This window comes from Lytechinus pictus, unplaced genomic scaffold, assembly GCF_037042905.1.
Source record: "Lytechinus pictus isolate F3 Inbred unplaced genomic scaffold, Lp3.0 scaffold_19, whole genome shotgun sequence".
Lineage (NCBI taxonomy): Eukaryota > Metazoa > Echinodermata > Echinoidea > Temnopleuroida > Toxopneustidae > Lytechinus > Lytechinus pictus.
The window spans coordinates 15,117,547-15,133,967 of record NW_026974140.1 but is presented as its reverse complement, the minus strand read 5'-3'; the positions used below and the strand labels follow the sequence as shown (position 1 = coordinate 15,133,967).

The 16,421-nt window shown below is 35.2% G+C and overlaps 1 protein-coding gene across 1 annotated transcript; it reads right to left on the bottom strand.

Annotated features, from left to right (window-relative positions):
- Positions 1–997: 997 nt before the first annotated feature.
- On the bottom strand, positions 998–15,942 carry LOC129260829 (ribonucleoside-diphosphate reductase large subunit-like). Its single transcript, XM_054898817.2, has 17 exons — positions 15,593–15,942; positions 13,596–13,684; positions 12,247–12,424; positions 11,512–11,612; positions 11,088–11,147; positions 10,338–10,377; positions 9,921–9,997; positions 9,597–9,682; positions 8,911–9,052; positions 8,092–8,175; positions 7,300–7,541; positions 6,673–6,874; positions 5,808–5,957; positions 5,049–5,270; positions 4,452–4,760; positions 3,739–3,927; positions 998–2,807 (listed from the first exon to the last, which is right to left on the bottom strand). The coding sequence occupies exons 1-17, from the start codon at positions 15,624–15,626 to the stop codon at positions 2,604–2,606; spliced, it is 2,409 nt and encodes an 802-aa protein (XP_054754792.1). The 5' UTR covers positions 15,627–15,942; the 3' UTR covers positions 998–2,603.
- Between the last annotated feature and the right edge of the window lie 479 nt (positions 15,943–16,421).

Below are 16,421 nucleotides of genomic sequence, written 5' to 3'. Positions count from 1 at the left end.
GGCATCACAATCAAGTCTCCATACTTTTCTTCACCTCAAGAGGTGAAATACATGTATTGTTCTTTAAAAGCCAACTCCCTTCTGGCAATTATCTCACTTTCTATACCATTGATAATACAATTTTTGTCTTAACCACCATCCTCATTTAATCTTCATCACCACCACAATCGTCATAACACCACCTCCATCCTCAGGTTCACCATAAATCGTCATAACACCACCACCACCACCACAATAGTCAGACATAACACCATCACCATCAGTCATAACATAACCATGATCAGTGACCACCATCAATTTCATCACCATTAACATTGCTTTTTTCCGCATTCCTCACATCACAATCAAGTCTCCATACTTTTCTTCACTTCAAGAGGTGAAATACATGTATTGTTCTTTAAAGTCAACTCCCTTCTGGCAATTATCTCACTTTCTATACCATTGATAATACAATTCTTGTCTTAACCACCATCCTCATTTAATCTTCATCACCACCACCATCAACACATATCGTCATCATAACACCACCTCCATCCTCAGGCTCGCCAATATCGTCATAACGCCACCACCAGCATCACCACCACAATAGACATAACACCACCAACATCACAACCACAATAGACATAACACCACCAACATCATCACCACAATAGACATAACACCACCAACAGAACCATGATCAGTGACCACCGTCAATGATCATGACTACCATCACCATATTCATCATTGTAATCTTTGCCACCACTGTCAATCATCAAATTGTCTCGTACCCTGCATCAGCGAAGCCATCTACATATTTTCCATCGACATCAGCATAATCACCATCGCTACCATCATATCTCAATTACTTCATCATAACGATCACTATCAATATCACTTCCACTTAAGGATCACATCGGTCAAACTAACTCTAAGGCTATTCACTCAACATTACGCTTATCATGATCAAAATTTAACATAATTCTGAATATAACCAGACATCAAGACCAATACAACATCCACTGAAGAGGCATTTAGCTTTATTATGTACACATAACTGTACATGGCTATTGTAAATACATTCACATAATTTTTTATTTGGAATATTTTGTTTATAATTCACTGTTCATCACATGAGCTTATTATAGAATATTATTTATCAGATTGAGTGCATTTAATGCAGGGTAAAGTTTAATGTGTTCAAATCTTTAGCCATCTAAAATTAAGAACATTTCTACCCATCACAGTATAACTGTAATATTGAGTATAGATGTGGTTATCAAAATCTTACTCTCTTCATAAATACTCAACATTTTTTTTCCTTCAATTTTTTTAAATACAATTTTTGTCGAATTTCATTTTTTTCAAGTAACAATTACACAAAGGACAACATTCACAAAATTGAATAGTAGTTTATAAATATTAGATCCACTTCCACAAAATGAGTATGCTGCCCTCTATAGGGTTATCTCAAAGTGGACAGGCTTGCAAGGTGGTAGACACTTTGAGGAGAAACTTCTGACTGATCATTTTTAAATCTTGAAACATATCCCCATGATACACTATTTATATGGCTATCCACTTGAGAAGCCCTACGTTCAAAACCTTTATTCTAAATATTATATAAAAGTATACAAAACCAATTTTACACATATTTACATTTTAATCTATGATCTGCCTATAAGTTGTAGGTAAAGAAAGTAGTAATTTGTGCTATGCTTGACTTGCGGTTTTTCTTGGAAGTCGTGGGAGGAAGTTATTTGACCGGTGACTTAGAGAAATTGACTTATGGGCTTAATGAACACATAGTAATAAATAAAGCCACATTAAATCATTATTCACATCAACAGGAAATAACCTAAGAATGTTGTTTCCAAATAGTTCTTTTTTTCTCAGAACATTTCATAGACTCTCCTCTTATGTAAGATCCAAGACCTTCATACTATATTTTCATCTCTTTACAAAAGGACCACAAAATTGCATCAAAAGTTCTGAACTGCTGAACATCAATTGCATATGCCTAGGCACTTAGCCCGTTGACTACTGGAACCTGTTGGTCAATGTACAAAAAAAAATAGGAAAAGAAGTATTCAGCAGTCAACTGGTTAAGGTATATCAAGCCTCAAAAGCAGCGGTGTCTTGTCTTCCATGCAATACTGTGGTCCATATCAAAAGGCTCTAAGATCTTACATATAGGAAAACTATCCTTTTCATGTTAAAAGATTAAACATAATAGATGACCTTTTCATAAAATCAGCTTGTTTCATATTGAAGGTCAGTTACCAAAAACTGCAACAAGTAAATGTCTTTTGTGTCTGTGCAAGAATGCTCGTACATGTAACTCCAAAACATATCAATATGTTGTGTTGAAACAAGCATTCCCACATTGCATGAGATCATTCCTCCAAAATGCAATGGGTAAATTTGGTAGGGTATTATATTTAGGAAAAGTGTCACATAATAGGTCAACCCCTTCATGTTTGAGGTCAATGAAAATGAACTTTGGGGATGATGATACATCTGAGAGGACATTGAGTGTTTGAGTTCAAAAGGTGATAGCCTTCAAAGAATTTCATTCATTATAATCCTTATATTTCAAGTATTGCGATGAGGTCAGAGCCGATCTAAGATCCGCATGACAGACAGGCATCCTTATTTTCTAGAGAGCAGACCATAGCTGCTTCATTCTTGGCCTTCTCCTTCTCTTGTTCTTCAGCATCCGTTAGCTTGGTTCCTGATTTCTCCTTCAAGCTTAGTTTATTGAGAGTGAACTGGATAGGGTTAGCAGCTGGGCGTGTGCGAAGGTAATACATACCAGTCTTCAGACCCTGTACATAAAGATCATTGATATGAATCATCTTTTAAAATTGTATTCTTCTGAGAAATAAAGTTACTGAATACTAAAGTTTGTGTTTTTAAATCTAATACATAAATTAGATAGCTTACCTACTTTTCGTGATTGTGTAAAGTTTTAAGTTTTATCTCTAACACCCAATCAATCAGATAAACCCCAATTCAACCCAGTATAATAATTGATCAATGGGTCATAATCTTGACCTTTTGATTCTGGTCTTATGTCTATTTTCACGTCAGATCATCAAACTTTAAATAAAGTTTGTTCTAGGATAAATCTTACAAGGTGAATCTTACAAGGTGTTGACCTTTTAATATAATTTGGATCATGTTTATACATGCAGATGAGGTTTCGACTACAACTCAGGTAATCTAAGTTACTCTTCTGTAACAACCATTCTACCCAAGACTGCTCCTATTATCAATATTATACAAAGCTGCTGATAATATGATTCATAATTACTGTTCACAAAGTGCAGTAATTGTGGAAATAGGATACAACCTACTGTATTGGCAGAAGGACATCTACATTAATCTACAACTGACATTGGAATTAGTAAGATGAGAACTTGGTGGTGTTTCACAAAGAAGTGTGACTGAAAAATCCCATGTAAATTCTTAGTTGCATGTGATATATATATAACACATCATGGTAGTACCATGTGTTATATATATATATATCACATGCAACTAAGAATTTACAGGTACTGATACAGATCATGGTCTGAGAACACGCGTTATCGCATTTCCATCAGTGAGATTACTTGATGTACATTGTATGTCAATTGTATTTTGGCATTTAAGCATGATTTCAAGTCACACTTAATTCATTGTGAAACACCCCCCCCCCCCCCCACCCTCATGATCAACTTATAATATTCACAATTATAAATGTGTACAACTCACCGATCTCCATGCAAAGAAGTGCATACTGGTTAGCTTGCCATAGTTTGGTTCAGCAATGTGAATGTTAAGTGATTGACTCTGATCAATGTATGCACCACGGTCAACAGCCATCTGAATAACAGTCTTCTGTGAGATCTCCCAAACAGTCTTATACAAAGCCTTGATGTCATCTGGGATTGATGGAATGTTCTGAAAGAATAGAATGGAATGAAAAAATGAAGTCTCATAGAAAGAATACCACATCTTCATCTAAATACAGTATTTCAACAAGTTAATTTAGAAATCATACAAGACAAAAAATAAAAAATATTGATATGTAGCATCAATATATACTATAAATTCTGAAGTATATCTTATCCATCCGCAAGTCTTCCTTCAAATCTACAATTTTACTCCAAGACCATCGTGGTTGCCAAGTCTCATGAACATTCAGCAAAAATTGAGGAAGTAGTTTGATCCAGATTTACAACAGACCATCTGCCCACCAAACTGCCCGTCTGACTAACAGATTCCTATTTACCCCTCCCCTAAAAAAAAAAACATGCACATTGCACCTGAACCCCGCCCCGCTACTCGCACACACTGAGTCAATCATATCTGCAAAAATCTTCAATCTTGAAGGAGACAGATCAACCCCGAAGAAAAATGTATATATTATACTGGGTACAAGCCCTGTGTTAATAAAGTACAAATTGAAGATGTCAGCTACCTACCTGAATAGATCCAGTGTGAGCAATGAGCATGTTCTTCATCTCATCGGACCAAAGACCCATATCAGTAAGGTCCCTAAGAAGATGATGGTTGACGACCTGGAACTCTCCTGAAAGCACACGACGTGTATATATATTACTGGTGTACGGCTCGATGGATTCGTTGTTACCAAGGATCTGAGCGGTGGATGCGGTTGGCATGGGAGCAAGGAGAAGACTGTTACGGACGCCGTGCTTGGCGATGTCAGCCTTGAGGGCAGCCCAGTCGTGGAGGTCAGTTGGGGTCACGCCCCACATGTCATGCTGAAGAATCTGTAAGATGAAATTACAAGGAGTACTTTGAGAGCATGTTACAGTGGAAGGTAAAAAAACAACAACTTAGAATTGCTCACAATTCATTGGTTGTGCATACTAACATATTACTCTCTCACAACGCAATGACAATTTCTGAAATGACATAACTGTATTTTTTAATGATTTCCATAATTTTTCCAGTTTCACTTGTTTAGTTTACTTTATGAAAATTAAACTAGCAAAGATCTCTAAAGATCTTAATGTCTCTATAAAGTCTTGAGCTCCCTGTAGGAACATTTTACTTACTCCTTTGCTGACCGGTGAGCCCTCATACGTCTCATAAGGGCCAAGCTTAGCAGCAATCTCACAGCTAGCCTTCAGAGCAGCATAGTAGATGGTTTCAAAGATCTGGATGTTGAGTTTCTTGGCCTCTGCACTCTCGAAGGGGAACCTCATGAGGATGAAGGCATCAGCTAGACCCTGAACACCGATTCCGATGGGACGATGACGGAAGTTGCTTCGCCTAGCCTGTAATAAAAGAAATAAAGATGATGTTGGGTCTTTTACTTAATCAATTGAGATGTTCCATGGACCATTTATGCTCTTAGTCTGGATGTAAATAGGTCATAATGGGCCTATTAATAATTTACAAAATTGTTTATGATAACCAACTTAATCAAGATTTTCAGGTGAATTAAATCCCTTGTTACTCCTGGAAAATTATATATGTAATAATTTTCGTAATATGTCCGTCCCCCTAAATTTGTCTATTTAAACCTCGCTTCAGGTACTACTCAAGTAATGATAATGAGAGGAAGCATAAAGCAGAGGCAAATCAGAATAGGAAGGTCTGGCATTAAAGGAGGTCAGATTTATATACTTCATGGAATTACCCATCTTTAATTTCCTTGAATATATGTGGCTTACTGTTTTAAGATAGCATTCAATTTGATAGCATCAGAAATTTTTTTGCTGAATATCTTAAATTTCATTTTACCAGGGAATATCCACCAAAATCTGTTTTAAATATGGAGTAATTTTGTTAGAGGTTACGAACTTGCTTACCTCTGGAATTGGGTAGTAGTTGATTTCGATGATCTTATTGAGATTGCGAGTGATCACAATGGTAACCTCTTCAAGCTTCTTGAAGTCAAATGTTCGGTCTTGTTTCACAAATCGTGGCAGAGCAATGGAGGCAAGATTACATACAGCCACCTACATGAGCAATCAGATAAACATAAAGAAATTAGAATCTTTATTAACAAGTGTCAAGATAACTGACCTCTCTGATCTTCCAATACTTTCCAATGAGATTGATAAGCTAAATATATACAAAGTAATGGTGAAAACTACAAGTAATTATTACCGAGTTTTTTAATCTTTATTTTAGACAAGCTAATAGGTCAAAACACAGGTCTAAACAATAACCTATCCTGTAATAAAAACAAAATATGTGTTTTGAGTCAGATACCCTACATAGATCTATAGTTTATATAACTTGCAATTCAAATAGTTAATTCAATCAAGATGCTTATCTATTCAATCCATTATTCCTTCATAACTGTATTTTTAGTCACCAGGACAGATATTCATTACAATGAGAGGCGAAGTCGCATATAAGGATGATATTGACAAGGACCCTAGGAATATTGTGATCCTTGTTTACAGGAATTGGCATTCCTTCATGGCAGATTACTCATGAAATAAAATACACAGAAAATTTGACCTGACCTAGCATATACTTCAAAAAGTCTTCAATCCCAGAACATTTCAAAACTGAGCTTGCAATATGAAACATACTGAATTTTTTTACATACTGAATAATAACTTTTCATGACATATTTCCTATTAGCCAACCACATGTCACTATTTCAAACATCATAATTCATTGACGTTTTATGAAAGAGGGTCCTCCAATGGAATTACTGACCTCATCAGGACTTGAATACTCTACGATCTCTGTACACAGGTTACTGCATTTGATGGTTCCCAAGTTTTGTTGGTTACTCTTCTTGTTACAATGGTCCTTGTAGAGCATATATGGGGTACCAGTCTCTGTTTGAGATTCAATGATGGCATACCACAGAGCCTGAGCCTTCATCGTCTTCCTACCCTTTCCTTCTTTCTCATACCTGAGGAAAATAAGAAAATAAATTTTAAGTGGAATAAATTCCTGGACATCTGAAAGACTCGGTGTGAATGTTGCAACAGTGAAGAGTTTGCGCCTTTGCAAACCCGAATTCTGGAGAAAAAGATAAGTTTGTGACTTTCCTTTTTATTTTATTCCCATACACAACTACACATTATATATTCCCCCCCCCCCCCCGTGGTATCTCAATTTTTTGGGGGGTAAATAAGGTTTTTAAATGAACAGAAACATGTAATATATCATGTGGCATCTTGATCAAATCATTATCGCACGGAAGACTAACGGATTCTACTGCACAGTGCATCAAGCAGTTAGCCTTTAGGCAGGTATCAGATTTACACATACTGTACTGTACAGAATTATTTTACATAATATATGAAGACATTATATTTAAATAGGTCGACTCACTTCTCGTAGAGCTCTTCGAATTCATCTCCCCAAACGTTTTCCAAGCCAGGGCATTCATGAGGGCACATGAGGGTCCATTCACCATCAGCTTCTACCCTCTTCATGAATAGATCAGGGATCCAGAGGCCATAGAATAGGTCTCTAGCTCTCTGCTCCTCCTTGCCGTGGTTCTTCTTACAGTCTAAGAAATCATGGATATCAGCATGCCATGGCTCTAGGTAGATGGCAAAGGCACCAGGACGCTAGATGAAGGAAAGAAAAAGGTCGTCAAAACAAACTGTGCCTAACTCTGCTGTATATCATTAAGAATCTGCTGAATCATTCAAAAATATTCCACAAAGCTTTTTCATTTGCCAATAATTAACATGTGTCTTGAGCAGTTACTAGCACTATACAGAATTGATACGATGCTTTATAAAATACCATTATTATTAATCTTTCATAGTATGTCATAAGTAGCCATTTCATCTTTTTTTTCTTCATTTATTCATTCCTTGCCTCAAGCACAATACAAATGGGATTTAAAAGATATTTAAACATCTTCATAACCTAAGAATTTGAATACTATACCAATCTGTTTGTCCCTAGTACAAATAGCAATCATGTAAATTTAAAAGATTCATATAATAGGAAAATAACTGAAAATAATTTAGTAAGACAGTCATTTTTGTTTCAGTACTGATTTTTTTCCCTCAAATTTATTCATTCATTTCTTTTATATCTATTTATTATCATTAGTGTATTTTCAAGGGGCAAACATGTTCTCCAAAAGAACAAGTTGATTTTACCTACCTTATTACCTCCCTGATCTACATATCTAGCTGTATTGTTGTACACACGAAGCATGGGTAATAAACCATTGGAGTTGCCATTTGTCTGATAAAGAGAGGAACAGATCACAAATATAGGCCATGATCGGTCACATTTTCATAAATCAAATAATAAGCATTTTCAGACCAGATTAAGCAGAGTATGCTAGATTTGACTCTGCTAAGTTGAATCTTCTTCAGTCAAGTTAAACAGATTTGTGTGGTCCCAATAGAGAGATTTGACTAAGGCAGCAGATTCACTTTATTCATGGAATACTTATGATGACAAAATGTAAGAGCTTCTTCTGAAGTAGATGCCATACTTGACTTTGGGCACAGAAAAATTCTTTTTTTTTTTCGTCAGACTTCTAAAATGATTCTTTATCCATCAACCATTAATGCAATCACAATGGGACTAAGTAAAATGTGTTGACTTGGGCTATCTTGGACAGGAAGCCTTATTTTGTATAGAACAAATCATTCCTTAAATATTTCAAGTGACACTTGAATAATCCTCAAGAAAGTACAATGTAGACATGAAAATTTGAAATGGAATAGAAATAAAAATGTTCAGAAACATAACAGAATTTCAAATCATTAATGAAGAACAAAAGAGTTTCAAGTTTTGAGTTGAATATTTCAGTAAATGAAAGTTGATAGTTAATTCCATGTTTAGAAGACATTAGTAAGGTATGCTACCCAGAGTCAGTCATCAGGTTTGAAATCATCTCAAGGGCCTGAAATTAACCTCTCACCCATACTACGCATTCATGTTAACCATTAAATGGACAGGAGTCCTTACCCCTGCAATGTAGCTACCAGATGCCCGGATGTTATGAACATTTAGACCGATACCACCAGCCGTCTTGGAGATGAGGGCACAATTCTTTAGCGTCTCATAGATACCATCGATGCTGTCATCTTGCATGGTTAGCAGGAAACAGCTGATTGAAACAAAACAAGATTCATTTAGGAACTTTCTTCTAATATCAAGCTACATAGCAGGAAAAATTGATCAAACTTTACTCCTTCCTACAACTCAGTTAATTTAAATGTTCTGGTTTTTGGCATTGTACAAAGATTTTTAATATGATTACATCAGCTGGAGCAACCTCACCCCCCCCCTAAAAAGGAGAGAATAATGCCTTACTCAATAACAAAAACAAATAATGGACTGTACAAACAATTAGAGTTAAATAAATCCACTGTTACAGCATAGCAAACAGGTGGAACACCTCTGGACGTCTCACCTGCATTAACAAATTCAATATAGTGGTAGTACTGAGTTTGAAAATAACTACCATGACAAATGGCACCAACATCTCGCTTCTGCTATTCAGGCGACACAAAAATAGTGTTATAAGACCAAAGATACCATACACCAAAGATCTTCAAATTGGAAGTTGCACCACTTCCTTCATTCTTGTCAATATTAATTTTCAAAGTTAGGGACTAGAACCCTTTATACAAAGCTCTTTAATGTCTCACCTTGATAGCTGTGGTCTATTGGTACCAGCATTGAAGAGCGTCGGTGAAGCGTGAGTAAACCATCTATCAGACAAGAGATTGTATGTCTAGACAGAAAGACACAGAGAAAACAGGTATAATCAAGTAATAATGAGTTCAAATAAATTGCACACAATATTCCTTTGATAATAGTAAACTTTCTGAACCTATGCATGCAACTGCTTTTGCGATGCATTCATCTGATAAACAAATAAAACAGGAGATATTTGTGGTTCCTAGTGCTGTAGATTGAGTGAACATAAACTTGTATAGGAGTGAAGGATTATGGGAAGGCTATTAACTTACCTCTATTACAGCATCAATCTCTCTTCCATGGATACCCACAGCAACTCTCATCAACATGTGTTGGGGTCTTTCAGCAACTACATAATCAGAAAATATCAGAAATTCAGAATTATTTTATTTTAGTTAATAAACAATGAATATTACTACATTCATCATAATAATAACATCCTATTTCGTTACAATTATAATAATGAATACAAATAATAATAAGATGGTAATTTACACATCAAATTTTAATTGTACATGTTTTCACTTCAAATGCAATTCAATACCAATATCCTAGACATAATATTTATTAAGTTTAATGACTGAACAGTAAATCATTCTTGAAAATATGACCTGTTACTTCTAGGTTACTAATTCTCCAATGAAAGAAGCTGCAAAAAATATAACAAAAAAGATTTAAGCTTTACATACCTTTGCCGTTGATCTTTAGGAGGTAAGATCTTTCTAGTGTCTGAAATAAAAAGACAACATCACAGAATCTGAGAACATTTTTCTTGGCTAGATTCAATCATCTCAATCTCTAAATTTTCATTATCATATCAAACAAGCTAAAGAGTTATTACTAATTTAGACATGAATTTTACTTCACATGAGCACAGGAGTTGAGGGCATATTTATCTAATCCCCTTTTGGAATGTATGGAAAGTCTTCACTTTATTTTGGCCTACACGTATTAAAGTAAAGAGGGAATGAACAACAAAGTGTTAGCAATCTTGAAGTTAAACTAATGTTGTTGCAACAAATACTGATTTGATAAAAAAAGTCTTTAAAATCAGTAATTGTCATGTCATCATAGGTCTACATCTGATTCATATCCATAAACCTAACTGAAGAATCCAAGCAAAATATTAATCACACTGATGACTGCCAACACAGATAAGAACATGTGGGACAGTGTATTACTATTGCTTGGAAAATGACCACACACTTTGCTGATATGCCATGCTTTGTCAAATTTCTAAGCAATTTTACACATTATCTTAATTTTAGAATTTCATAACACTTTATTGGTAATTTTGTTGGATTCTGTTTGAAATCATTTTGAGATCGTCTCCACAACTGGCATTATGTTTGATGTAGAATCAGGGAATGCATATTGTTTGAGATTAAACACCAGCTTCACACTTTACCATCACTAAGCAAACATGTAACACCGCTCACCTTGAACCCAAAGAAGTTGTATTCAAAGTCCCTGTCATACAGTACTGCAGAATTCAACCTCTATAAAAAGAAAACAAACATAATTTGTATAAATATCATGGATATACAACCGTACAAACCAAGCATAGCCAAATAGGTAAATTCAACAGTAAATGTGAAGCAATGACATGAAAAATTCACCCTTCAAATTTGGATTTTTTTTTTTCAATTCAGAGAATACAATTTTAACTCAATTTTGACCTAAAATACGTTGTACTTCTAAGCCATGAACTTCAAAAAAAAGAAGTCCATCTTATAAGATTCATAGTCTAGCTTTTATTTCATATTCCATTCCTTTTACAAAAACTATGTGTAGGACTGTATGAAAATAACATCAACTGTTATATTGATTCTGTATAAGATAGCTATCTAAACATTTACTTACATCAGCATTCTCATTGATGATATCCATAGTTTCTTTGCTGATAAGAGGTGAATGAAGACCGTTTCTTGGGTTTACATACTCATAAAGATCCGTCATTACAGCTTTAGAAGAAAAAGAAAATATTAAGAGCATGAGAATCATTCCATGTCCCTCTCTATTTGAAGAAAAAAATTATTGCAATGTTTCATATTAGTTCCAGCATATTTTCAAAGATTCAATTTATGATACATGAAATCAGATAATGTAAAAAAAAAAAAATCTTTATAAATCATCCTGAATGATTTTGTAAATAACAAAACTTGAAGCATGCCTTCTACTACAGAACGAGAGTGGTCTAACAAAAACTGCTGGATCTTAAAAGCAAACTCCTGTAGGTAAAACCAATGATTGCCAGCTTTCTTGTATTTATGTTAGCCAGCTTTCAAGTTTATGTTGTTAGGGAAGATTATATTGAAGATCCACTGTAGGGGATACTCTTCACATGCCTCAACATTCCAAGCTGAACAAAAACAAACTACAAAGTTCAGCTTATATATAGTAGTCCTATACATGCATTTCTGTGGAGGTGCATGCAACTTACAGCAAACTAATTAATTTGTAAAAATTCTGGTAAAATTTCCAAAGTCTACACTAGTTCTTTGGTACATCATATCAACATTTAACAATCTCTCTGAGACAGTTTTCTCCAGGGTTTATACATCTACTACAAGAACTTTATCTTCAACATGGACTTACCACTGAAGAGTTTCTTTGTTTCTTTATGGAGGTTAGAGACGGCAATACGTGCTGCCAGGACAGCGTAGTCAGGATGCTTGGTTGTCATGGTAGCAGCTGTTTCTGCTGCTAGGGTATCTAGCTCGACTGTGGTCACACCAGGGTAGACCCCATTGATCACCTTCATTGTAATAACAGCCTGAAGAATGGAACAATATAATGTAACAAACATTAATATTCATGCACTGAAGTGGGTTTGATATCTAATCAACTTTGACAGAGCAGCACTAATACATGTATTTTTGTATTCAACAATAAATCATTCCAAAGTTTGAAAGTGTACTTGCATACAATTTCTTTAAAAAGGCAAATTATGAATAAATCATTATCACTTCTGTAGTACAATTTATATGGGGCTATGCTAGAGCATATTGGGCAAGGATTGGGCAAGAGGACATTAAACTTTAAAGTAAGGTTATTTGTGATGTGACAGTTTTTGGATAAAGATAAAGTTCCAATTTTCTTGATTAGAAATAAATGGAGTAATACCATGTACATGTCTAGTGATACAACCCACACATCTCTTTTTAAACTGAAATCCTTTCTTCCTATCTTACTTTTTTTTATACCCTTTTCACTACATGTAAAATTAGGGGTAAGGGACTGCCCCCCCCCCCTATATTGCCATCCCTGGATAATAAAGATAACAAAAGGACCTGTATCCATTCACCAACAAAATAAAATTTTGTAACGCTAATATATTTCATCCAGTTTCCTTTAATACATGTTCACTTTTTCAATCCTTCAAATACACTGACTATTGAGATGAAAGGGCATGTCTACAACACTGTTAACAATTCATTGTGTACTGAACTGAGTGTACTTCGATCATATTCAGTAGAATGTGTAATATACATGTAAGGGAAACCTAACGTCTTTGTTTTGACAAGGCATACAGGGTTTAGAATGGACGAGCCTTTTAAAATAACAAAGATCTCTTTATACACTAAATAGGTGTGAATTAACCTTGGACCCATGTACTTCAAATCTAGTTTTCTGATTAGCTCAAAATAATAATATCACAATTCACATTCTTAAATATAAGTTGTTTTGAACTGATATTCTCTTTTCTCTCTCTACATTACCCAGTAATGTTTGATAGTGTGTGAAAACACAAGATAACCTCTATACTATGGGGAGGGACTGGGTGTGCGGCAGTGTGCAATGCCTCATGCAATACTAGTATACAAGTCTATAATAATTGAATAAATGATTAATTCTGAAACGCCATTTGCTATCAGTTTAAAAGGCAAACAGGGAGGAGACCCAACCCAAAACGAGTAAAAAAAACTCCCAAAACATTCACTTACTGGGTCAATGAAGTCTGGATTCAGGTTGTAACATAATCTCTGAATACGAGATGTGATCTTGTCGAACATGACATTCTCCTTCCTCCCATCTGAATAAGAGAATATGACATAAAATTATTTTTCTACATCACTTCCCAAATTCTGTCTTCAGAATAACTGTATAACAAGATTTAAAATGAAATCTGTCTTGCAAAGAGTGAGGAGTCATGACGGGTAAAGTTTAAAGTAAATTACATCACTGACCATTTTCCGTAGTGATTCAGAAACTGAAACAGGTCAGGGATTTTAAAAAAAACATTGAACTGAAGTTTTGATAAGAAGCAAGAGTTGAAGTTCTATACTTCATTTTGTAGAGTTAATTTTCATTAAAGGTCAAGTCCACCCCAGAAAAATGTTGATTTGAATTTATAAATAGAGAAAAATCAAACAAACATAACGCTGAAAATTTAATCAAAATCGAATGTAAAATAAAAACGTCATGGCATTTTCAAGTTTCGCCTATTTTTCACAAAACAGTGATATGCACAACTCAGTTACATCTGAATTATACAATTTTTCATTTTTTACATATTTGACAATAAGGACCAACTTGACTGAACCATATAGTATTAAACCATCCAAATCCCACATGTTCAGGGAGGAATCAATCATTGTTTCCCTTGACAATGAGAAAATGAGAATTCATATAATAAAATACAAAAGAAATAGTGATTGGATGACGTCATCAGTCTCCTCATTTGCATACCAACCAGGATGTGCATATAACTGTTTTGTGAAATTAAGCAAAACTTTAAAATGTCATAACTTTCTTTATCTTCCATCCGATTTTGATGAAATTTTCAGTGTTATGATTGTTAGATTTTTCTCTTTTTATGCTAATAAACTTTTTGTTGGGGTGGACTTGTCCTTTAACTATCAACACTGACTGCTCTATTAAAATTTACTTCGCTCAGACCCTCGCGTATGCAATGTTTTGAAATCGGCAGCGAATTATTTATACTTGTGAGGAACTCCATGTTGGCTCTAAATCACCAATTTTGAGACTGATAGAAGCATGGAAAAGAAGTGAAACTTTGTGTTAAGAATATTAGTTTTAATTGTTTTTAAAGGTTGTGATGTTGCATGAATGTTATATTCCCCCCCCCATAAAATTCCACCTTTGACACTCGGAGTATCAGAACAAGTTTTGCGGCTCGATGTTGGGTAGGTGGAATGTAGTGTAGCGGTAGTAAAGTGGAGTGGAGCCTGCACGAACATCGCTTGAGGTATACACTCTATAGCCATAGGCTAGTGGCCAATAAGGGCTTTTTAACTGCCCTAGGACTGTATTGAACTTCCAGGAGGAGCCATGGAAACATGTCACATTGATAGATCATCAACTTGGCTGCCACTGTCAGAAAATATGAACACCACTTAACGTAACTAAACGAACCACTCATTAAATATGCAGAGCACTTGGGGCAAATTCCTAGTTTTACTTTGCATTTGTTCTCTAGTCTTATTGTTTTAATCTCATTCTTAACTTTTAGTAGAGTAGTATGCAGTTGGGTCCTGAAAGTATATTTCAATTTCCTAAATCTATAGGATAATCATTACGGTACGTTAGTTGATCTAGGCCTAATGTTAGGAAAGGACTCTGTGTGATCATGGTGATGAGATTGATATTTTTACAATTTAGTCCTCTTGTCTTGGCTAAGTTAGCCCTTCTTGAAAATGCTCCTATTTAAATCCATGAAATCATGTAAATCTATAGAGATTTTTGGTCACTCATTCTCAAAGAATCCCTCATATAGTGATTTCTACTTTGCAATGTCATGATTGTAATTTGTATCTTATTTGCACGGGCTCACTCTCAGCGCAGCTCATCCAATCTGGCACACAGTCACACCAATTTCATTCTCTCGACACGTCAATTTTGAAAAATCACTCCGAACTTCGACTCTTAATTTTAGCATACACAAGATATTAATTCTTATTTTGCTTATGAATTATCTTACCTCTTTTCTGCACGTATGTTCGCTGCAAAGGCATCTTGGTAAAGCAAATAGGATTTAACAACCAAATAGCAAAAAAAAAGACAAGAGATTGAGGATGACACCACCACAAGCAAGCTTCCACTGCTGAGCCAACTACGTTTGTAAAGCAGCGCCAAATCCAACGATTTCCCGCGGTACGGTACAAGTCCTTACAGGCGGCCAACTCATACGTACACAACGTATACTCACTCGAAAGAGGCAGCCAGTCAGCTGATTGTTTATGGTGACGTTTTGGAAGATTGACCAATTGCAGAGGCGAATCGTGGCGCGCCAAACTAAAAAACCCTGGGTGAGCGAGCACTCTTTGTTCCGATCCTAAAGATTTGAGGCAAATTGTTACGTAATACGTCAGAGACTATTTCTTCTTACTTTCTCTAGTAATATCCCATATGTTAAAATATAGACATTGAAAAGCAAAGAAGAAAGGCACACAGAGAATAATTTAAGGAAAACAAATATACAAGAAATAACAGAAACCCCCCCAAAACCCAAATAAAAAAACCCCATAAAGTTAATGAACATAGGGCCTAATGAAGAAGAAAAAAAGGGAAAAAATGAAAACAAAGGCAAGTGGGGGGTAAGATGTCTGTGACATCACTCTAAAATAACTTTATGTTGTAGTAGGTCCATGATTTATTCAAGCGAGACCGAGTGGAATAATTCGTTATTTTCAAGATGAGGAACTAGGAATGAACAGATAACAAGTCACGTAATAAAACTATACCATAACTACAGTGACATACTTACTTGTAATGACTTGTAAACAGTGAATTTCAGTTGGTGATCAGCA

What these genes read in the sequence shown, in the direction of transcription:
- LOC129260829 (XM_054898817.2), bottom strand. Translation starts at nt 15,626, where the DNA reads ATGCCTTTGCAGCGAACATACGTGCAGAAAAGAG. An exon ending in CTCACACTGGATCTATTCAG is followed by an intron (nt 3,928 to 4,451) that starts GTAGGTAGCTGA and finishes CTATTCTTTCAG; the next exon opens with AACATTCCATCAATCCCAGA. An exon ending in ACTTCTTTGCATGGAGATCG is followed by an intron (nt 2,808 to 3,738) that starts GTGAGTTGTACA and finishes CTTTATGTACAG; the next exon opens with GGTCTGAAGACTGGTATGTA.